This window comes from Pseudophryne corroboree, chromosome 7, assembly GCF_028390025.1.
Source record: "Pseudophryne corroboree isolate aPseCor3 chromosome 7, aPseCor3.hap2, whole genome shotgun sequence".
Lineage (NCBI taxonomy): Eukaryota > Metazoa > Chordata > Amphibia > Anura > Myobatrachidae > Pseudophryne > Pseudophryne corroboree.
Genome location: NC_086450.1, coordinates 284,075,581 through 284,100,933, shown reverse-complemented (window position 1 = coordinate 284,100,933; position 25,353 = coordinate 284,075,581). Strand labels below are relative to the sequence as shown.

General features: G+C 47.1%; 1 protein-coding gene across 1 annotated transcript in view; it reads left to right on the top strand.

Moving 5' to 3' along the window:
- The window catches only part of ARPC1B (actin related protein 2/3 complex subunit 1B), a 102,478-nt gene that overhangs the window by 61,141 nt on the left and 15,984 nt on the right, over window positions 1–25,353 (top strand). Inside the window, exon 8 of the mRNA XM_063934173.1 lies at window positions 4,860–5,059. Coding sequence (XP_063790243.1) covers window positions 4,860–5,059 — 200 coding nt within the window. The remainder of the gene's footprint in view (window positions 1–4,859; window positions 5,060–25,353) is intronic.

Below are 25,353 nucleotides of genomic sequence, written 5' to 3'. Positions count from 1 at the left end.
GGGGCATATCTGGCACTGTGGGGGCATATCTGGCACTGTGGGGGCATATCTGGCACTGTGGGCACATGGCACTGTGGGGGCATATCTGGCACTGTGGGGGCATATCTGGCACTGTGGGCACATGGCACTGTGGGGGAATATCTAGCACTGTGGGAGCATATCTGGCACATGGCACTGTGGGGGCATATGTGTATCTGGCACTGTGGGGGGGGGCATATGTGTATCTTGCACTGTGGGGACATATGTGGCACTGTGGGGGCATATGTGGCACTAGTGGGGCATATGAATTATATGATAAATACAAAGAATATGTTTGAAATATCTTCTTTGTATTATTCTAATCATTTTTGTAGTCAAAACTCTGAAGTAAAAAGTCTATAGTAGGTAAGACAGTGCCTCGCCTACCTATCTTTTCTGTAATTCTCTAATCAAAACTCACCAAATTTCCAGGAATTTATACCTCTGCACCTTTGCATAATACGCAGATGTACCCTGGCTCATATATTGTGTGTAAATCTGTCTCTGGTGCTAGCCAGTGCCTCCTGAGCCATTTACCTCACCGCACGTCCCTGATTCCCACCATGGCCCTAACTGTGTGTTGTTTGTCTATTCTTCCTGTGTTTGCGTGAGTTTCCTCCGGGTACTCTGGTAAGTTAATTGCCTCCTGACAAATGAAAAAAATTACCCTAGTGTGTGTGTGTGCTTGTACATGGGCAGACTAGATAGGCCAAGTAGTTCTTATCTGCCATCAAATTGTTTAGGTATTTAATTACCATGTACAGGCTATTGTCTGCCCCAAACAAAGTGCAGTTTAAGTAATACAGTACTTCAGACATATGCAGGCCCAATTATTGAGCACTCAGCTCCAGACACACAGCAGACTTGGTAGGAAAATGCAACTGTGCATGTGCAGCAGCTCCATTCCACCCATTCCATGTAGTGGCTGCTGGCCAAACTGTAGTGAGGGGGGAAGGGGTTTCCGGGGCAACTGGAAACCCTCCCTGCATTTGCCTATGGCACAGCAGACTGCCATTCATATTACAAAATGTCCAATACAGTATACATGCCTCACAACATGACCCCCGCTCCCCCCCAGGAGGGAGAGAATGCTCTGCTCCTGAGCTTCCCTCTTAATGTATGATTGTCTTCACATGTTTTGAACAGGTTAATGGATAAGAAAGGTGTTTTAGCACAGGTGATGGCAATCATAGATTAAGAGGGAAGTCCAGGAGCAGAGCATTCTGTCCCTCCTGGAGAGGGTCATGTTGGGAGGTATGTGTACAATACCTCCAAACATGACCCTTTCCAGGAGGGACACTGTTATGCACACCAGTGCCTGCAGGAATGTACTGGTGTTTGAACTGTTATGCACACCAGTGCCTGCAGGAATGTACTGGTGTCTGAACAGAGAGGGATGCAAAACAAATGAACTCACAGACAGACTGGGAAATATGACATAACGTACACAGAAGGTGATAGGGTAACAAAACCAACACAGAGTGAACAGAGAAGCCCAGAGGCTAAGAAACTGGGTGTCTCCCTAGTATTAGAAATGCTCAGATGGAAAAAGCAAGATGTTGTGTTTTAATACGTAGAGAACCCGAAATGCTGTTGCTAAGGGCAACAGCAAAACCCTAAAGGGTTACCAACGGGTGTGGCAGTAAACTCCTTGGTCAGAGATGGAATAATAGACACAAGGAGAGTCTCCACAATCCTAATTCTCACTTGCAGGGCCCAGGTTCAGCTTACTGCCACTAAACTGACACATGGACACCCTGCACAGTGAGAGAGGATTAAGCAGGCAGGTCTGAAAGTACAGCCACAAACCTGCTGGGTTCACAGAATATCAAAAGAACCTCAGCAGGCTAAACGACTGACTCCAGTCTTACTGCTAGGTCTGGATTGGCAGAGTGTAGTACCAAATCCCCAGGCCTATTTGCAGTAAGCAACAACAAATACAAAGCTACACAGTACTGGCTAACTTTCAGGAACTGACTAACCAACAAAGATTCAGCAGCATCTGCTTAACCTGAGAAGAGGCCTTATAAAGCAGGTGCTGTCCACGCCCCCCTCAGACCTCACAGACTGTGAGCACAAAAACCAGCACCGGATCCCCTGCCTGTAACCACTGCACAGCAAAAGACCCGAACCGGAGTATCAGCTGCGCTCAGGTTACTCCGCTAGCACTTGTCTCCCGGTTGCCATGACGACGTGGCAGCACAGGGCAGGAGACCCTAACAGACACAAAGCTCTGTTCCTGGACTTCACTCGAAATTTATGATTGCCATCATCTGTCTTATCAATGAACTAGTTCAACACAAGACACGGTGATTATAAATTCAGAGGGAAATCCAGGAGCAGAGCATTTTGTCCCTCCTGGAGAGGGTCATGTTGGGAGGTATAAATATTTTGTGCTTTGATATTGAAAATGTTTCAAATATACATTGATGCAATGTCATTAGCTTCTTCTGTTCATACTGGATGAAACCATTCTGGATTTACCATAATTAAATATTGTTAGAACTATTAATAGAAATGTAGTTGACTTTATTACCATATATTGGGGGTTATTTAGAGTTGTTAGAAAACCAAAAAAGTTAACAAATTGGCAAAACCAATTATATAGTTTCTATGCAGGGTATATACTGGCTGCTTTATTTTTCTGCTGCAATTTAGATTTCCGTTTGAACACACCACACCCAAATCTAAGGCTGGGTACAGATAGTGCTATTTTGCACTATATCACACACTATCTAGCTAGAGTGCGATATAGTGCACTATGGGGGTAATTCAGCCCTGACTGTGGGGGTAATTCTGAGTTGATCGCAGCACTAAGTTTGTTAGCAATTGGGCAAAACCATGTGCACTGCAGGGGAGGCAGATATAACATTTGCAGAGAGAGTTAGATTTGGGTGGGTTATATTGTTTCTGTGCAGGGTAAATACTGGCTGCTTTATTTTTACACTGCAATTTAGATTTCAGTTTGACCATGCCACACCCAAATCTAACTCTCTCTGCACATGTTATATCTGCCCCCCCTGCAGTGCAGATGGTTTTGCCCAACTGCTAACAAATTTGATGCTGCGATCAACTCAGAATTAGGTCCTGTAGCAGCAAATTTGTTAGCACACTGCTCCCACGGGTTGCATTCTGTGTTCTGTGTCGGATGAACATGCAGCTCAATTTTAGCTAAACAGTACACTATCTAGTGCATATTGGCCCTCATTCCGAGTTGTTCGCTCGCGAGGCGATTTTAGCAGTATTGCACACGCTAAGCCGCCGCCTACTGGGAGTGAATCTTAGCTTCTTAAAATTGCGAACGATGTATTCGCAATATTGCGATTACACACCTCGTAGCAGTTTCAGAGTAGCTTCAGACTTACTCGGCATCTGCGATCAGTTCAGTGCTTGTCGTTCCTGGTTTGACGTCACAAACACACCCAGCGTTCGCCCAGACACTCCCCCGTTCCTCCGGCCACTCCTGCGTTTTTTCCGGAAACGGTAGCGTTTTTCCCACACGCCCATAAAATGGCCTGTTTCCGCCCAGTAACACCCATTTCCTGTCAATCACACTACGATCGCCGGAGCGAAGAAAAAGCCGTGAGTAAAAATCCTATCTTCATAGCAAATTTACTTGGCGCAGTCGCAGTGCGGACATTGCGCATGCGCACTAAGCGGAAAATCGCTGCGATGCGATGAAATTTACCGAGCGAACAACTCGGAATGAGGGCCATTGTACTGTGTGTATGTTAACATATAGTATTCGCAGGGCTGTTTCTAGCCAATTTGGCTCCCAGTGCGAGATTTAAAAATGCGCCCCCCATTACATAAAAAAATGTGCCCCCCCCCACACACCTAGATAAAAAAAAACAACTTGTGCGTGCACCCGACAAGGGGGCGTGGCCTCATCTAAATGGGTGTGGCCTCGTCTGAAAAGACTACCTCACAATCCAGTTTTTGACCCTGCTCCAACAGATCACGACCACCACAGGAAAAAAAATTCTACCATATTAAGCCCCACACAGTAATGCCCCCTGAACCATATTATGCCACACACCGCAATGCCCTTGATACATTAAATTCCCACACTACGGCAGGCAAGAGTCCCCATTTCACACATTACGGCAGGTGTCCCCATTTTACACATTGAGAGAGAGAGAGAATACTTACAGAGGCGATCACCGCTCTTCCGCCCGCCTCACCAGTCGCTCCTCGTGCCGGCCTTTCCCTCTTCCTAACTTGGATCCCCCTCTGTACTCCGCTCGGGGGGGGAAGTTTCGCGGAGTGACGGGGTTGCGTCGTGACGTAACGACGCAACCGCGTCATTCCATGAAACTCCGCCCCCCGAGCGGGTTACTAGGGGAGAAATAGGAGGGGGAAGCAGGGAGCCACAGTTAGTGCCGCGGCGGGCGCCCAGTGCTCGCCTGCCCCAAGAAACGGCACTGAGTATTCGTTTGCATCATCACAATAAAGTGAGAAGCCATATCTTATGCTATATTTTATGCTATATCTTATCGTGTATATGCACTATTTTGTTTGTTCAGGAGCTTAGGGAATTTCAAAGGAAATAGTGTAGGATATCGCCAAAATTTTACCGTGTGTACCCAGCTTAACTCTCTCTGCAAGTTACATTCTGCCCCACCTGCAGTGCAGCATGGTTTTGCCCTATTGCTAACTTTTTTGGTTTGCTAACAACTCTGTATAAAAGTATTTTTCACACTTGTATAGTTCAATATCTCTCTCTCACATCAATATTTTTAGATTACTTTTTTTTAATATTATTATATCCATATTTAACCATATATTACCATCCTAAGTTGACCAGACATCAGGTTCAGTGTTAATTCTTCTCTTCTCAGGGTCACGACTGCTATCCTATCCTGTATACTTATAATGAAGCTCAGGGAAGCCTGAGTTTTGGTGGAAAACTGGATATCCCAAAGCAGAACTTACAGAAAGGGATGACTGCAAGAGAGAGATTTCAGAACATGGACAAGAAGGCCAGCTCTGATACTAATAGTAGTTCCACATTGGAGTCGTTACACAAAAACAGTATCAGGTAAATAATACCCCTATCACACCGCCAATGCCGGATCCCACCCGGGAACTGGAAACGGGTCCTTCCCGGGTGGGATCCGACATTGGACGCTGCTGCTGGCTTCCCTGACCCGGCAATATGCCGTGCAGGTTGCATTAGCAGTGGGGGGCGGAGCCGGCAGCGGGGGCTGCGCTGGGAGATGGGATCATCTTGGCGCTCCCTCTCCCTGTTGTAGTGAACGGGTCCCGGTTTGCCCGTTTACGCTGCCATTGACCCGGTATTCAACCCGGGAATAGCACTACTTTATTCCCGAGTTGAATTGCCGGGTCAGGCGACCCAGTATTTTGGCTATGGCGCTTTCACACCGCACACTGACCCATGTCGACCCGGCATACGGGGTTATTTGTGCGGTGTGAAAGGGGTATAATGGATCATTAGACAGTTTGCAGTGTGTCTTGATGCAGGTTGTATCATAATAAGAGCCTGTAAATATCCTTGCTGACAGTTTCATTTGAAAGAAAAACTCCAGCCCTGGCACATTTCCCTGTTTGGGGCATTTATGTCTGTGGAATCAGCTAGGATAATTACTGGCTAATCTAAGTAAAACTTGTGCATGAGTAAAGAAATCATAAAAACATTCACTTTTGAGGGTGCTTGAGGACTGAATCTGGGTACACACTGAGCGATATTTTGACTGTTCAATGGAATGGCCGATATATTGTGAGCCCATCAGCAGGTGTGTACCCCCGATATGTTTGTGAATGCCATCACCCCTGCAGCACAGGCAATGGCTGATATGTATACAGATATATCTGCGCATCTGACTGTGTGTATGGGTAGTCTGTACACTTGCTGCAGGGACCGCTGGTGACTGATATCTCTGCCCACTCAATTATGACATCAACAACAACACATTAGGCAGACCATTGGTAAAGTATGGCCGGGTGTATACCCAGCTTTAGATGAATAAACATCTGCTTTTAAAACAGAAATTGGGGGGGGCGTGGCCTGGAGGCTGAACTGAGCGGCAGCACGAGCGGTGAGCTCCGTTCTTACTGAGGGGAAACTATCCTTGTTTTCCTCCCCCTGTGCCTTAGAAGCCTTATAATATCAGCCCCTGCAGTGGAAAGGAGTCCTCACAGTGGTGGGCTAGCGCTGCGGAATCGGGGAGCCGGTATTTTGGCTCCTGCGGGTTGCGGCCTGCCCACCACCTAGAAGCACGCCAGCCGCGCAGTACATACCTTTGGAGCGCCTGACGTGGACCCCCGATCTGAACTCCCGCGGCCGGACCATCTCGCCAGTGGCACTACAGGAGGGAGGAGAGGCCGGCTGGATGCTGGAGTGGGTGGTCAGGAGCCCCGGCGGCGGCCATCTTGAATCTCGGGAGCCGGAGAGGGACGCGGCGGACGCTCGGTACGGATGATCCCCCCTCCTGACAAGGTAAGCTGCTCCCCTGGACCAGTTTACCAGCGGCGACTTCCTCCCCTGTAGCTTTGCACTTGCTGACTGCCGGCAGCCACCATCAGCAGCCCTGATCGAGACGCCGGGCTGCACGCCGTGCCAATCCTCCTGTGTGCTTACCCTGGGGCTGGCTCTTAGTCTCCCCTGGGACTGCACTATATACCCCGCTCCACCTGGGTTACTTAGTCAGACCTCCCGTTTGCTCCCTGGCACATATTATTTGGAGGCAGAGAAAGGGCCCTTCCGCCGCGGACTGTAGTTAAGACCCTGTCTAAAGCATCATTCGCCGCTGAGCCCTGGGCAGTGGATCTGCTTCACATTGAGCATTTGGATCAACTGGTACGGGGATAGGCTGCTTCCTGTGTTTGAGGCCCTTCTGATGGGGGTGATTCCTGATCGCCCTTGAGAATCAGATCTGTCACTGCTGTGCTGAGATGTGACCCTTTTTGCATTATGTTCTCCTAGTGCCTCCCCGCAATCACTCTAGCCGATACATACCTACACACGGGTATGTGTTGGATTGAGGCCCACTGTACCCCCTTTCTACTGTATTGGGTGCTCCTCTGGGAAGTCTGGAGTCATGCCTCTGAAGAAGCATAAAGCCTCCAAACCGGCCTCTCAAGTCGCCTTTTTTAAGCCTTCTCCCTTTCGTAATAAGCCTCAAGAGGCTAGAGCTCCTGTGGCTGGCTCGTCACCCTAGAACATGCTGTCCTCTCCTCTGGCGCCTGCTTCTCCTTCCAATTACCCACCCTCTCCACCGCGTCTTGAGGATAGTGAAGCTTTGACAGTGGGCAGTATGAAGCTTTTGCTGCATCAGTTTAAAGATGAAGTGACATCTGAGTTTAGAGCCATGTTGAAATCCTGCCAGAGCTCCACTGACTAATTGGTCGAGAGGACCGGCCAGCTGGAAACGAAGATGGGTGAAGTGGTGGGCTTGCATAACTCACTCATTGACTCCCATGATACCCTCGAGGGTGAAGTGGCTGCTCTGCGCGATAAAGTGGCGGATGTGGAAGATCGTTCGCGCAGAAACAACCTTAAACTCAGAGGGGTCCCTGACTCGGTTTCCAATAGCAGTCTTCATGATTACACTATAGAGATCTTCAAGAAATTGCTGCCCTCCACCAGTTCCTCGGATCTGCTTATAGACCGCATTCATCGGATTCCGAAGGCCCGTAGTGCTCCGGAGGGATCGTCTAGGGATGTTCTGATGCGAGTTCACTTCTTCCATATTAAAGAATCCCTGCTCAAAGCGGCTAGACCTTCTTCTGACTCAGCAGAGGCCTTGGGCCAGCTTCAATTATTTGGAGACTTGTCGCAGTACACTCTTAACAAAAGACGCTCTTTCCAACCTGTTACTACAGCTCTTCGGAAGGCTGGCATTCTCTATAGATGGGGCTTCCTCACTCATCTATTAATTTCCAGAGATGGCTCCATTAGTGCTATCTCTTCGATGGACGATGGTATGAAGCTTCTCCGTAAATGGAATCTAGGGGGAGATCGCGGGTCTGGCTCTCCTGACCGTCGACTCCAGCAGGACTGGTCGACGGTTGAGAAGTAGAGTTATACCTCTGTAATGCCTATTTGCCATGAGCGGCCTTCATTTGGATGATATTACGTTTCCAGGATGTTTACTGCAGAGACTGCTATAGTTATTACATATGTTGATTACTACCATTGAGACTATTTTTTGTTGTTCCTTTTCTTAGGTTTGCTCATATATGAGTAGTTTAGAGTTCTAGTTTTAAGAGTCATGACTTCGTCTTATGCCTCCTTCTGATTATCTTTTTGCTGTTGTCTTTAGATTAACCTATTTACTCTAGATCTCAAAGATTTGTTTAGGATTGCATGTCTCTGTAGTCCTGCACTTATATGTTATATGTTTTGTATGTCGCGTGAGTTTATACATACCGAGATACACAAACTTCGGCTGTTTGGTTGCGGGGAGGTTGGCCACCAACATCTCTATTTTGTAGTGTGAGGCGCTGGATGTTTTGGCTTCTTACTATGACTCCGTATCTCTACAGGGTCTGTTTCCTTCCTTTCTTTCTTTCTTTCTTTCTTTCTTTCTTTCTTTCTTTCTTTCTTTCTTTCTTTCTTTCTTTCTTTCTTTCTTTCTTTCTTTCTTTCTTTCTTCTCTCTTTTCTACCCCTGTGAGTTCCCCTTGTGTGTCTTGTCTCCCCCAGGGTTTTGTTTCTACTGTGGTGCTATGTTCAAGATACAGTATTACTTTTGACTGCATCTGTTGGTTTCAGCGGCTGTTTCAGCGGATTGAACTCCCCACAGAAACGTAAACTGGCTCTGTCCTCCTTCTATAAAATGAAGGCGAATGTGGGTGCAATTCAAGAAACCCATTTTAGGAAATTGAACCCCCCTAGATTTCATGACAACCATTTCCCTACTTGCTATATGGCTAATGGTCCTACAAAAAAGGCTGGGGTAGCGATACTTTTTTTCCCTGAACTGCTCTTTCACACTAGAATCCCAAATTGTAGACCCTGAGGGTCGGTATCTCATATTAATAGGGTTACTGGAAAACGTTATGGTCACTTTAGTCTCATGCTATGCTCCGAATTCTGGTCAGCTTACGTTCTGTAAGAAACTATGTTCCTTAATACAAAAGCACACTAAGGGGGCTGTTATGATTTTTGGGGGATTTCAATTTAGTTGTGGATCCTCTACTAGATAGACCTCGCACTACTAGGAGTACCCTGTCTGGGAATCGGAACATTCAGGATGGGAGGGCTGGCCTTCGCCAGTTACTGGGTGAATACGATCTTTACGACGCATGGAGAACCAAACATCCCACTGTGCGGGACTACTCTTTCTACTCGCATGTTCACTTCTCGTATTCTAGGATAGATCTTGCCTTGACTTATAAAGAGACTCTGACGGCCATTCGTGAAATTGCTATATTGCCGATGACTTGGTCTGACCATTCCCCATTATTGGTAGTATGGGACCAGGAGGCCTGTAAAGTCTCTCCAGGGCCCTGGAGACTGGGGAAGTTCTTACTTAACCACCCCGATGCTTTTCTCACCATACGACACTCTATACAGTTATACCTAGACACAAATAAGCCGGAGGATACCTCGGTTTTTAATAACTGGTGCTCCTTTAAGGCAGTAATTCGAGGTTCTGCCATTCAAACAGCTTCCAGACTTAAACGCTCTCAACATGCTGAGCGTTTGTTAGCTGAAAGTGAGGCTGCCAGACTTGAATTGCTGCATAAAGCTGATCCTCTCAATAGATCTCCTTTCAAGCTTCTGCTAGCTGCTAGGGAAAAGGTTAACGTTTTCTCCCTTCGGGATGTGCAACGTAACATTGCTCGACTGAACCAGAGGTTTTATGTACTTGGTAATAAGGCGGGTCGCCTCTTTTCTCGGAAGTTACGGGGTAGGCGAGCTAGAGCTAGAATTCACTGTTTGTTCCTCCACGGGATCTAGAGTATCTGACCCTTACGATATTGCAAACACCTTTGGAGAGTATTACTCTCGACTCTACGGTTTAAAATCAGACCGGACTACTCCCCAACCCAGAGCAGCTGACATTCAGTCCTTCTTGAAGGAGATCTCCCTCCCGACGCTGGACTCCGCAACCTGCCTGTCCCTTGGCTCCCCTTGGACAATAAAAGAACTAGAAGCAGCCATTACTGATCTCCCGAGAGACAAGGCCCCTGGCCCTGATGGCTTCCCCTCCAATTTTTATAAATCATATAAGGCTGACTTGGCCCCTGTACTGTTGTCTGTTTTCAATGAGGCATCGGTTGTGGGGAGGTTTCCGAGAGAAATGCTTGAATCACAAATAGTTGCTATTCCTAAACCTGGTAAACCCCCTACATCCGTCCAAAACTATTGTCCCATAGCTCTGTTGAACACAGACGTTTAGCTTTTTACAAAGCTTATCGCCAATCGCCTTTCCCCGCTGCTTCCTTCTCTCATAGCTGCTGACCAGGTTGGCTTTGTCCCGGGCAGGCAGGCCCTGGACAACACTCGGAGATTGTATAATATACTGGAATATTGTGATGCACATAAAACGCTCCTTCTCATACTCTCACTGGATGCCGAAAAGGCATTTGACAGACTCCACTGGGGATATCTGAGAGCTGTTCTGGATAAATTTGGGTTTGTTGGGAGGTTCTTGGACTCTATTTTTGCTTTATACTCTGCCCCCTCTGCAAGGGTGTTTGTCAATGGTTGTTTGTCAGGGGACTTCGATATTTCAAATGGCACTAGACAGGGTTGCCCCTTGTCGTCCCTTATATTCGCCTTTGCTATTGAGCCTCTAGCCGAAGCCATTAGGTCTGAGCCGACAGTTGCAGGTCCAAAGATAGGAGGTCTGACTCACAAGATCAGTTTATTCGCTGATGACATTTTGCTTTGTTTAACCCACCCTGACGCCTCCCTACCCACTCTCCATATTATCCTGGATCGGTATTCCAGAATTTCCTATTACAAGTTAAACACTTCCAAAACCGAAGCTCTACAGCTTCACACTCCACCACGCACTGTGACCTTGCTTAAAGACAGATACCGATATGCTTGGCAAGAGAGATCTATCAAGTATTTGGGTATTCATCTCTCCTTAGACAGAGACTGTAATTATTTGCCCCTCTTAATCACTTTTGAAAAACTAATTAAAGAATGGTCCCTTCATGAAATTTCCTGGTTAGGACGCATCTCCGCGACCAAGATGATTTTACTCCCTAAACTTCTATACTTGTTCCGGGCTATCCCTCGCAACTTCCCCAAACCTCTTGTCGTAAGGGCTAACAAGATCATTTCCCATTATATATGGAAGGGGTCTAGGCCCCTTATTGCTAGACAGGTTTTGATGTTACCTAAGACTGTCGGAGGTGTAGCCTACCCTAATTTAGAAGTGTACCATTCCGCTTGCCTTTTCAGTTAGGCTCGGGATTGGTTCAATATGCACAATCCCAAACCATGGGTCCTCATTGAACGGTCCTTTTTAGGTCCAGTAGACATGAGAGATCTATTTTTGTTGCCCGCCCATAGCGTCCCAAATTGGCAGGGCCCGGGGGAAGCGGTTAGATGCACCTTGAAGCTTTGGCATGCGGTTGTTGCATCTGATTCGACTGTTTTGTTGCCGTCGGCCGAATGCATATTAGAACTATCGCTTGTATCATACCTAATCTTGTGTTGGACGCTTGGATTGATGTTGGGATTGTGCATTTGAGGGATCTATGCTCGGAGGGAGGTTTGGTGCCCTTCTCTAGACTACAAAGTCATTCAGGTATTTCAAAGCAGGACTTCTTTAAATGTTTGCAGATACGACATTGGCTTCAGTCCTGTGCTGGTGGGTTTGTGGATCCCGTCCCCCTTCCTGCTTCCTTATGCTTTAGAATGTCTTCCCCTGAGCATGGCGGTGGTATTTCTAAATGGTATCATTACATTATTCTTCTGTCTAAACAGGGTTAGACTCCCTCGCAGCTGAAATGGGAAAGAGACCTCTCTATTGTTCTGCGAGAGGAAGAGTGGCACTCCATTTCCTCAATGTGCTTTAAGATTTCGAAATGCCTCCAACATTCTGAAATGTACTTTAAATTATGCCAAAGAGCATACTTTACTACGCAGCGGCTTCATAGCATTTGGCCCTCAGTCTCCCGGCTTTGCTGGAGAAATTTCGGCCATGTGGGTAATATTTTGCACATTTTTTGGGAATGCCCGACTCTGAGACCGCTGTGGACCGAAGTGTTTTCTCTTATCCAGAAGGTGTTGGGGGTGGAAGTGCCAATGAACCCTATGTTTGCTTTATTTCATTATTCACCGTCTGAATTATTGCATTGTGACAGATATGTTGCTGGCCATGTCCTCATATCCACCAAGGCGGAAATTGGACATCTGTGGAAATCACAGACTATACCCACCATCCAAGCTATTGTTAATAATACCCATAAGCATTTTTTATTTGAAACAGCAGGAGGTATATATTCGATATCGCCTCCCTCGGTCTGGAAAAATTGGTTGAAATGGAAGGAATTTCGGGAGCGGAGAGGGCTACCTATGGCTATTACTGGCTCTACAGATCTATCACAATTACATTCCCCACAATCTGATGCTACCTGATTACACTTGATATTTCTTATTTCTACTTTATATCTATGCTTCACTATGCCGTTTTAGGAACACTCCTATAAGTAGAATCTGGCCCGTGTCTTTATGTTTCCCTATTTGTGTCACTGTATTGTCTCTCTCCTTGTTTTACTCTCTTACCTGCTCTATCTGTTGTTTTCTTTGGTCTATATTTGTTCGTTGCCAAATTCGGTAGTACATGATTAGTAAACTGAATATCCCGTTCTACGGTTATTGCATTATGTAAATTATGCTGGTTACTCAATTTAGTCAACTTTCTTGGATATCGCCTGTATTGTGTACTATTGTTCTTGGCTTTATTTGTGTTCAAAACTAGTAAAAACCATTACACAACCCCCCTACCCCCAGAAATTAGGACATCATGGTGCATACATGTGATCTTCATGGCACCTTAATGGTGACAGCTGGCATACAAATAGGAATGGTGTGCCTAAGGATGCCTCATCGCTACAGGTGATGGTATTCACCAGTTATGGTTAGTTGTCAGCACTCTTTACTTTAGGCTTATGGGTGTGTATGCTGTTATACAATAACATTATTTTGGGACAGAACTCCTCTAGTTCACAGAATAGTCGGCCACTGCAAATCTCTGTTTTTGGTCTTCTTTTATATATTCGGATGCTTAGCGAGAGATAAAGTACAAACCAACCAGCTTCTAACTGCCATGTTACAGGCTGTGTTTGAAAAATGACAGGGGGCAGGATGTACTAAATGGAAAATACGATAAACCCCCATTTACCGCATTTTCCAAATGTACAAAGCCCCAGCCGCCGGGTCAGCACTGCGGAAGCGATACCCCATAGAAGTCTATGGGCTTCTTTCCACAGCACTGGCGTGAGGAATCCAATCGGATCCCACCCAGCATGCCCCGCGGCCGCCCCCGTCATTCTGCACATGCGCAGAATGACACAGTGTTATGATTCCAATACTCTGGTCTGGGGAGATCTTATAGCAAGGACCCGAGTACTGGAACGTAATGCTGAGAATGAGAGTGGGAACGGGAATAGCCCCTGGCGCCCTATCTCCGTTGTCTCGCCCATGCTGTCAGAATTCTCTTGCGAGACTATGGTTGCTTGAGCCCATGGCAGCCGCGTTTGAAGGGCGGAGTACGTCTGCCCAACTCCGATGCCCCCTCAGGTCTTAATGGGAGACAAAGAGAAATCCGAGACAGGGTGATAACAAGGGGCCCTCTAACTAAACAACAAGGCCAGGGGCTACAAACTAACCTAAAACTAGAGTATGTGCGGAAAACCGCCAGGGAAAAGGAAAACCAAAATACCCACTTGTCCACTCTCCTACCTGGCACCGCCGAGTTCCGGAGAGGACTGTGGAAGCGGAAACCTCCGCAAATGCTCCAAAACAGAATACAAAATAAAGCAGCCTAGGCCGCAGCACGCGGCAGAGCCGCCACTCACGAAAACCACACGAGATCCTCTGGCGACTGTTGTGGGTAAATGAGGACCAGAAGACTCCTTGGGATGGAATGACAAACACCAAGATTCGGAAACTCTGAGGACAGGAATGACCGGACACAGCAGAACTGGGACAGACGTTCAGCAAACAAAAGCAGCATGCAGGAAGCTATAACCGGTGTCTGTGTGAGGCACTGGGAAGGCTTAAAACCTTGACTCCTCCAATCAGAGTTCCAGAGCCTGATTAACATAAATGTCGTGCAGCTGCCTTGCTGCACGACCAGGAAACGTGTTTTAATTAAACTAGATCGACCCTGCAACGGAGAACGCGGTCCGCCCGTGGCGTCCCCGTTGCTAGGGTCATGGCGGCTCGGCACGCCCGGCGTCCTAGCGTTGCTAGGGAGCCGGCGGCTCAGCGTGCATGGCGTCCTAGCATTGCTAGGGACCCGGCGGCTCAGCACGCTCGGCGTCCCTAGTTGGTAGGCACCGGGCCGCGAAGGGAACCCGGACCGCGGCGCCTAACAGTACCCCCCCCTTGAGGAGGGGTCAATGAACCCCTAAAGCCAGGTTTCAGAGGAAATTCCAGAAAAAATGATCTCTTGAGTTTAGGGGCATGAAGATCCTTATCCAGGACCCAAGACCTCTCCTCCGGACCATAGCCTTTCCAGTGGACCAAAAAATAAAGCCGACCCCGGGACACTTTAGAATCAAGAACCTTCTCCACCAAGAACTCCTGTTGTCCCTGTACATCCACCGGAGATCTACCCTGAGAGGTCCTCCGAGGAAATCTACTGGAAGAAACATATTGTTTCAACAGGGAACAGTGAAAGGTATTTCCAATTCTGAGAGATCTAGGTAAACGTAGCCGAAAGGCAACTGGGTTGACCTTCTTAATGATAAGAAACAGTCCAATAAATTTGGGTCCCAGTCTAGCCGAGGATTGTTGAAGCTTGATGTTGCGAGTTGACAACCACACCTTATCTCCCACCTTAAAAGTGCAAGGACGTCGGAGCCTATCAGAAAATTTATTTTCTCGGAAGGCCGCTTTTCTGAGAGCAAAGTGCACTTTTCTCCAAATTGCTCTGAGATGGGAGGTTAAGGACAACGAGGAAACTGGAGAATGATGAAAAAAAGAGTTGGCTCTAGGGTGAAAACCAAAAACTGAAAAGAATGGAGACTCTTTGGTGGAGGAATGACAAGAGTTATTATAAGAAAATTCAGCCAAAGGGAGAAACTCGGACCAATCATTCTGGAGTTTGGCCGAATACAAACGTAAATACTGTTTTAGTGACTGGTTGACTCGTTCGGTTTGCCCGTTAGACTGTGGGTGGTAACCAGATGTTAAAGACAGTTTCATCTTCAATGAGGCACAAAAACGTTTCCAGAATCGTGCGATGAATTGTGGACCCCGATCAGAAATGATATCAGTGGGCAAACCATGAAGCCTGAACACATGGCGGAGGAACAAAACTGCCAACCCTTGAGCAGAAGGCAATCGGGGAAGAGCAATAAAATGAGCCATTTTGCTAAAACGGTCCACTACCACCCAAATGACTCGGAATCTGGCTGAAAGGGGAAGGTCAACCACAAAATCCATGGAAATATGAGACCATGGCCTGAGAGGAACAGTTAAAGGCATGAGTTGCCCGATAGGCAACGAACGAGGAACCTTATGCTGTGCACAAACCTGACAGGAATGGACGAATTCCTTAACGTCTTTAGGAAGACTAGGCCACCACACTGAGCGAGAGACTAACTCCAAGGTCTTAGTGATACCCGGATGCCCTGAGACTTTGTTGTCATGAAACTCAGCTAAAACAGTGCCTCTCAAAAATTCAGGGACATAAAGACGACCAGCAGGAGTAAGTCTAGGAGCTTGGTGTTGAAGTTGGTTTAACTGAGTAAATAAATCCTGTGTGAGGCCTGCCCGGATGACCGAAGATGGAACTATGGGGGTAACAACAGGATTGCTATTGTGAACCGGAAGAAAGCTACGTGAGAGGGCATCAGCTTTCATATTCTTGGAACCAGGCCTGAAGGTGATTATAAACCTGAAACGAGTAAAAAATAATGCCCAACGTGCCTGCCGAGCATTAAGCCGTTTAGCTGATTCAATATACTGCAGGTTTTTATGGTCAGTAAAAACTGAAATAGTATGTCTAGCTCCTTCCAGCCAATGCCTCCACTCCTCGAAAGCCCATTTTACTGCCAGTAACTCCCGATTACCAACGTCATAGTTGGATTCAGCGGAGGAGAATTTCCTGGACATGAAGGCACAAGGATGTAACTCCAGAGACTCCGGATCTTCCTGAGAAAGGACAGCCCCCACTCCAACCTCTGAGGCATCAACCTCCACAATAAAGGGCAGTTCCGGATTAGGATGTCTGAGGACTGGAGCCGAGACAAAGGCTTGTTTCAAGGCCCGGAAGGACAACTCAGCTTCATGCGACCAATTGGAGGGATCCGCTCCTTTTTTAGTCAGCGCTACTGTGGGAGCGACCAGGTCAGAAAAAGTATGAATGAACCGCCTATAATAATTCGCAAACACTAAAAAGCGCTGAATTGCTTTTAAATTAGTGGGTTGCGCCCAATTAAGGATGGCCTGGAGCTTCTTCGGTTCCATGGAAAATCCCTGGGGAGAAATTATGTACCCTAAAAAAGATACCTCTGTGATGTGAAAATCACACTTCTCCAGCTTGGCATATAAATGATTCTCACGTAACTTTTGAAGAACCTGACGCACCTGGGTAACATGTTGTTCCATCGACTCAGAATATATCAAGATGTCGTCTAAATAAACAACCATGAATTTCCCAAGGAAGTCACGGAGAACATCGTTAATGAGGTCTTGAAAAACCGCTGGAGCATTTGACAGGCCGAACGGCATCACCAGGTATTCATAGTGACCCGACTGAGTGCTGAAAGCCGTCTTCCACTCATCCCCAGATTTAATTCGGATGAGGTTGTAAGCTCCCCTAAAGTCAATTTTAGAGAAAATCACGGCGGAACGTAACTGATCAAAGAGTACAGAAATTAACGGCAAAGGATGGGTATTTTTAACAGAGATCTTATTCAGTGCCCTAAAATCAATGCATGGTCTTAGCGAGCCATCTTTTTTCTCCACAAAGAAAAAACCAGCACTTAAGGGAGATTTTGATGGTCTAATAAATCAATTTTTTAGGCTTTCCTGAATATAATTATTCATGGCCGTGGTTTCTGGCCCGGACAAGGCATATAATCTCCCCTTAGGCAAAGTGGCCCCTGGAACTAGTTCAATTGCGCAATCATAGGACCGATGGGGAGGCAGAATGTCCGCATTGCCTTTGGAGAACACATCCGCAAAATCCTGGTATTCCACAGGAATGAGCTCTGGGACGACTGCTGCAACCCTGACTGGATAAGAAATACATTCTTTAGCACAAAAAGAACCCCACTGAGAAATCTCCCCGGACCGCCAATCAATGGTTTGATTATGAAAGGCAAGCCAAGGGTGACCCAAAACTACAGGAACTGCCGGGCAATGTGTAAGGTAGAATTCAATATTTTCAGAATGTAAGGCTCCTACTGTAAGTATTACTGGAGGTGTACGGTGAGTAATTACCCCGTTGGAAAGTGGACCCCCATCCAAGCCGTGCATGGTGATACATCTATCCAACGGTAAATGTGGAATACCTAAGGCCTTAGCCCAAGTTAAATCCATAAAGTTTCCTGCAGCTCCACTGTCGACAAAGGCCGACACAAATGAACTGAGGCTGCCAAAGGAAACTTTAACAGGGACTAATAGAAAGTTGTTTGAGGAGATAAGCTGCAGACCTAAGTGAACCCCCTCACAATTCACATGGTCAGAGCGTTTCCCGACTTATTCGGGCAGTTACGAGCGAAATGTCCCTTACCCCCACAGTATAAACAAAGACCGGAATTTTGTCTTCTGGTTCTTTCCTCAGGAGACAGCCGGGAGAGACCCATCTGCATGGGCTCCTCGACGTCTTCTGGGAAGGTATAAACACAAGGACTAGGCCTTATAGCTGTTCCTCTTTCAGCCCTCCGCTCTCGGAGATGACGATCAATTTTTATAGCAAGCTCCATTAGTTTATCGAGAGTCTCAGGAGCGGGGTACTGGAGGAGACTGTCTTTAATGAAATCAGATAAACCGAGGCGAAACTGACTGCGCAGGGCCGGGTCATTCCAGCCACAGTCGTTCGACCAACGGCGAAACTCGGTACAATAAACCTCCGCTGGATTTCTACCTTGTTTGAGAGCGCGCAGATGACTCTCAGCTGACGCCTCTCTATCTGGGTCATCATACAAGAGCCCTAATGACTTAAAAAAGGCGTCTACAGATAGCAACGCAGGATCCTCAGTTTTTAAACCAAACGCCCAGGTCTGAGGATCCCCCTGGAGTAATGAAATAATAATCCCCACCCGCTGGTATTCAGTACCAGAGGATGCAGGTCTTAAACGAAAATATAGCTTACAAGCTTCTTTAAAATTAAAAAAATCCTTTCTGTCACCGGAAAAACGATCGGGTAAATGCATCTTTGGTTCTGGGACTACCCTCGGGGAGGCTCGCAAAAGATCTTCCTGCGATCTCACCCGAAGAGAAAGATCCTGAACCATCTGAGTAAGTTCTTGCATCTGGTTAACTAAGAGCTGACCGGGATTAGGTCCTAAACCTGTCTGATTCATGAGGCCGATAAACTCTCGCAAAAACAGAATGAGAAAAAATTAAACCCCCTTTAATTTTTAAGTTTTGTGGACCGGTTATAATGTTATGATTCCAATACTCTGGTCTGGGGAGATCTTATAGCAAGGACCCGAGTACTGGAACGTAATGCTGAGAATGAGAGTGGGAACGGGAATAGCCCCTGGCGCCCTCTCTCCGTTGTCTCGCCCGTGCTGTCAGAATTCTCTTGCGAGACTATGGTTGCTTGAGCCCATGGCAGCCGCGTTTAAAGGACGGATTACGTCTGCCCAACTCCGATGCCCCCTCAGGTCTTAATGGGAGACAAAGAGAAATCCGAGACAGGGTGATAACAAGGGGCCCTCTAACTAAACAACAAGGCCAGGGGGTACAAACTAACCTAAAACTAGAGTATGTGCGGAAAACCGCCAGGGAAAAGGACAACCAAAATACCCACTTGTCCACTCTCCTACCCGGCACCGCCGTGTTCCGGAGAGGACTGTGGAAGCGGAAACCTCCGCAAATGCTCCAAAACAGAATACAAAATAAAGCAGCCTAGGCCGCAGCATGCGGCAGAGCCGCCACTCACGAAAACCACACGAGATCCTCTGGCGACTGTTGTGGGTAAATGAGGACCAGAAGACTCCTTGGGATGGGATGACAAACACCAAGATTCGGAAACTCTGAGGACAGGAATGACCGGACACAGCAGAACTGGAACAGACGTTCAGCAAACAAAAGCAGCATGCAGGAAGCTATAACCGGTGTCTGTGTGAGGCACTGGGAAGGGTTAAAACCTTGACTCCTCCAATCAGAGTTCCAGAGCCTGATTAACATAAATGTCGTGCAGCTGCCTTGCTGCACGACCAGGAAACATGTGTTTTAATTAAACTAGATCGACCCTGCAACGGGGAACGCGGTCCGCCCGTGGCGTCCCCGTTGCTAGGGTCCTGGCGGCTCGGCGCGCCCGGCGTCCTAGCATTGCTAGGGAGCCGGCGGCTCAGCGCGCACGGCGTCCTAGCGTTGCTAGGGACCCGGCGGCTCAGCACGCTCGGCGTCCCTAGTTGCTAGGCGCCGGGCCGCGAAGGGAACCCGGACCGCGGCGCCTAACACACAGGGGTCCGAAACCCGAAAGTCAGGGAGACGCCAAGGATTGCGAAGGACAGCTCTTATCGGAAGAGCTGTCCCTCGCAAAGCTAAGTGCATGTGTAAGTACATATGCACTTAGCATCGTGACGATGGGCGGCGATGTCACATAGTACTTCCCGCCCAGGAGCTGAGCAGTTGGTACTTTATCTCTCTCCAATTTATATCACTCCAAGCTTTGATACATATACGCCCACATGTGGTCTAATGGTGTATACACATGGTGAGATTTTTGTTACGATTTTGACTATATAGTCACCTTGCGATCCCGATGGGATGACGATGCGCGGTCCAGCGCGGTCGACATCGCAAGTCTAGATAGACTGTGCAGGCAAGTCAATTTTGACTATCTCGTAGAAAAAAATAGTCAAAATTTACACTTAGCCAAAATTGCACATAGTCAGTATCGCAAGCACAGTCATTATGTGCTTGTGATACCGACCTAGCCCCTGTTGCACAGTGAGAATCGGGGTTAGCCCAAATATCACCGTGTGTATGCACCTTTAGTCTGAGGAATACACTAGTTTAGGAGTTTGTGGATTCAGCCTCTGGAATGAAAAAATCAAAGTAATAGTTGATGGCACAGTCATATTTATTATTATTATTATTAATAATAAAAATAATAACAATAATAATAATAATAATAATAATAATAATAATATGTTTTGTATAGCAGAACCAAATATGTAGGGCTGTACAGATAATATCTGTCAGTCACACCAGTCCTGACCCACTAAAACTTAGGCTGGGTACAACAAGACAGATATGTCGGTGGACACGCCGTCATGCTGACAGAGTGGCCAATCCGTCTGCCCGTACGCATAGCCAGATGCACCGTTATATCGGCCATTGGCTGTGCTGCACAGCAGAAGGGATATGTCTGTGAACAACATCGTTCACAGACATATCAAGGAAACATACCTGTCGGCAGGCTTGCAATATATTGTCCGTTTGCTCGAAGTGCCGATATATTGCATAATGTGTACTCAGGGGTATTCAATTAGCTCTGGTAATCTCATTGTTGAATTCGCCCCCCTGCCTATTCAATTGTAGGTTTTCACCTGTTCAGGCATTTTCGCATTTTTTTTGTGTGAAAAGGCATTGGCAAAAAATGCCTCAAAATCGTCGAAAAACTGCCCACATTTTGAATGAATTTAATTAATGAATACATTTTGTTGGGTCACTAACTATCCCGCCTGCTTCCACAGACAGAAATCTTCAAAACAAAACTTCAGGGTTGAGGTTGAAAGCCAGTGTTCTAATACACAGTAGGGTACAATTTGTAACAGTCAATTGAACTGCTAATATATTTTTGTTGTGTATGAGGGCTCGGACTACCATTACAAACATTGGACAGGATGTACTATCACTGATCGCGGGTCATCTACTAACATATGCGATTAGTATCGCAATGCGATGCCAGAGGTGCCCTGCGATCAGTGATAGTTCCGAGGAAAGGGTTTGTGGTGGCCTCCATCACCTCCCAGACCCGGGAGGCGACGTGTGCAGTGAGTCCCTGGGCTCCTCCTACTTCCCCCTGCAGCGGGAAGGACAAATGGCTGTGCTGCGGGGGAGAAGGAGGTTCAGGCTGTGGGGGAAGGGTTAGGGTTATTCCGAGCCCAGGGAGAGTTATGGTGCAGGGAAGGAGGATTAGGGTTAGGCGCCCCCCTTTGAGGTTTAGGGTTAGGCTGCAGCTTGGGAGGGTTAGGTTTAGGCAGTGGGCTGGGAGGTTAGGTGTAGGCACTGACGGGGGGGAAGGTTAGGGTTAGGCACTAAGGGGGAGGTTAGGGTTAGGCAGTGGGTAGGAAGGGTTAGAGTTAGGGGGTAGGGGAGATGGTATAGCACCCCTTACTCACCCGTCGGCTTCTTAGCAATTGAGATCCCAACGTCGGTATTTCGAACATCGGGATTCTGCCCACCGGCTTTCCGTACTGATCCCCTGACAAGTAAGGCTATAATGGGATCAGCAAGTAGGGGACAAAAAAACACTAACACAACCCTCCCCACCCCCCAAAAAAAATCCATGTCCAAAATTACAAGTAAAACCTGGATTATATTTCTGAAGTCAAGAAAGTTTCTATTAATAGATGAATGATTTCCACCTAACACATTATGTGTTAAACAGCACTACTACGGTGGGCATTGTGTATAAGGGGTACTACTGTGTGGTGTAATATAAATCATGATGTCACGCCGCAAATTACATGAAGCACAAACTGTGATGGGGCCAGATGCCACGATGGCTGGAGACATGATTGAGCGTGTGAATCCCCCCGCCTCCCTTCCTTTCGCCTTGGCTACTTTTAGTTCAACTGCAGCATCAGATGATGGGTATTGAGGTCTCCGACCAACTGCAGTAGAGAGCCCAACAACAGTGAGCATTATCTGTGTAAGGGCAACTACTGTGGTCATTATCTGTGTAAGGGCAACTACTGTGGTCATTATCTGTGTAAGGGGCACAACTATTGTGGTCATTATCTGTATAAGGGGCACAACTACTGTGGTCATTATCTGTGTAAGGGCAACTACTGTGGTCATTATCTGTGTAAGGGCAACTACTGTGGTCATTATCTGTGTAAGGGCAACTACTGTGGTCATTATCTGTGTAAGGGGCACAACTACTGTGGTCATTATCTGTGTAAGGGGCACAACTATTGTGGTCATTATCTGTGTAAGGGGCACAACTACTGTGGTCATTATCTGTGTAAGGGCACAACTATTGTGGTCATTGTCTGTGTAAGGGGCACAACTACTGTGGTCATTATCTGTGTAAGGGGCACAACTACTGTGGTCATTATCTGTGTAAGGGCAACTACTGTGGTCATTATCTGTGTAAGGGCAACTACTGTGGCCATTATCTGTGTAAGGGGCACAACTACTGTGGTCATTATCTGTGTAAGGGGCACAACTATAGTGGTCATTATCTGTGTAAGTGGCACAACTACTGTGGACATTATCTGTGTAAGGGGCATAACTACTGTGAGCATTAACTGTGTAAAGGGCACTACTACTGTGGTCATTATCTGTGTAAAGGGCACTACTACTGTGGTCATTATCTGTGTAAGGGGCACAACTACTGTGGTCATTATCTGTGTAAGGGGCACAACTACTGTGGTCATTATCTGTGTAAGGGGCACAACTACTGTGGACATTATCTGTGTAAGGGGCATAACTACTGTGAGCATTAACTGTGTAAAGGGCACTACTACTGTGGTCATTATCTGTGTAAGGGGCACAACTACTGTGGTCATTATCTGTGTAAGGGGCACAACTACTGTGGTCATTATCTGTGTAAGGGGCACAACTACTGTGGACATTTTCTGTGTAAGGGGCACTACTACTGTGGGCATTATGTGTGTGAGTGACACTACTACTGTGGCCACTGTGAATAAGGGGCATTACTGTGCGGTGTAATATGATTCAAATAACATTAATCAGTGGTACTACATGTGGTTTAATGTAAATAAAATTGTGCTACTGTATGGTGTAATTTTAATTGGGCATACTATTGAGTGCATAGGCGTGCGCAGCACATTTTATTAGGGGGTGCACCGTCGGAGGGGTGTGTCTAGCACCGCCTTTTGGGCGTGTCTAGCACCATCTATTGACGATCAACGCAATATAAAATATCCACCCTTGTACCAATCCTAATAAAGCAGATACATTGTCAGATGTTGTGGTGTGCACCAAACAAGCACCCCAGATGGCACTCGCTGCAATTACACTGCTCCTCCTCAGCCTGGTCTGGCTCCCTCTCTCTTTCCCCAGCAAGCTGCAGCAGCTAACTTACAAGATCCTCATCAGTGGCTGGTGTTGGCATAGCATAGAAGGAGCAAGGTGGGCGTGTGGCGGGTGTGACGGGTGGGCGTGCAAACAGCATGAAGTAATCACATCACATCACGCTGTTTTTGTACATGGAGGTGGGAGTTTGAAAGCCAGTGGCAGTGGCACCCTTGATTAACCCAGGCGTCCGGTCAGTAATGCAGTCCTGACAGGGTGCAGCGCAGAGGGGACAGTAATCAGCCTCCTCGCTGCATCAGGCATGTGAGATCGGGGTGCCAGACATTAGGGGGTGCCTGTGCGCACCAGGCACCCCCCTGCGCACACCTATGATTGAGTGACCAAGACCCTTCCTTGTGAGACTGCACCCCTTTTTTGCGATGAAGTTGCACGCTGTGCCTTTAAAAGTATGGGAGGGGAGCCAAAATCTATATTCACTTACCAAAATAATTAAGCTCAGGCCAGCCCTGTGGATCCGTGCACATGACATGCGCTAACACCACATCTCTCCCATAACAGAGGATTATGCATCTACCCCATTTTTTGTTCCTAAAACATTGAACTGTTAGAGAGGATTGCTCTCCAGCACTATCTCCTGCTCTTATACCATGAAGCTAGGCAACCACCTTTACCAAGATGGCCACCACATCCTCACTGTGCATGCGCACCCTGTGCCATTTTAGATATGTGTGACTGTGTTGTACTGCACAACATGCAGCACATGTTCCCCTGGGAAAGTCTTACTTGCAGGTATCACTATAGGCATTAACACTACTGCTGTCTCTGGTATCATAACCGCTTACACTATACTACACTCAGTTACCACTAACAACTGCTGTTATCCTGAATAAATCTCCAAACTGGCTTAAGGATAAACTGGCCTCAACTCCATTTCACATTCCGCTGGTGCCTATTGTTCTACACCAATAGGACATATCAGCATGATATACCTTTATTGCAGAAATAAGGGAGGGTTGTGGCACGATGTAAGTTTAGGCTTCACTCGTTTGAAGAGGCCTTACTAAAAGTCAGCAATCAGTCTTTTTTTAAGGGTAGAATTCTGAATTATACTGCATATGGGTGGTCATTCCGAGTTGTTCGCTAGCTGTTTTCGGTCGCTGCGCAGCGATCAGGCAAAAAAAACAGCACTTCTGCATATGCGGCGCAATGCGCACGCGCGACGTACTTTCACAACAGCCGATGCAGTTTCACACAAGGTCTAGCGACGCTTTTCAATCGCACTGCTGGCCGCAGAGTGATTGACAGGAAGTAGGTGTTACTGGGAGGTAACTGACCGTTTTCTGGGAGTGTGTGGAAAAATGCAGGAGTGTCAGATACAAATGCAAGCGTGTCTGGGAAAACGCAGGCGTGGCTAGACGAACGCAGGGCGTGTTCGTGACGTCAAAACAGGAACTAAATAGTCTGAAGTGATCGCTAGCTAGGAGTAGGTCTGGAGCTGCTCAGAAACTGCAAAATCTTTTTTTGTAGCAGCACTACGATCCTTTCGTTCGCACTTCTGCTAAGCTAAGATACACTCCCAGAGGGTGGCGGCTTAGCGTTTGCACGGCTACTAAACAACTCGGAATGAGGGCCATTGTCCCACAGTCATTGACTGTTCCCTAGCTAAAATATGTAAAATTGGCAGCTATAGCGGTCTATACAGTTTTTGTATGAATTTCCGACAAGTTAGAAAAACTGCATTTTCCGACTTTTTTTAGGTCG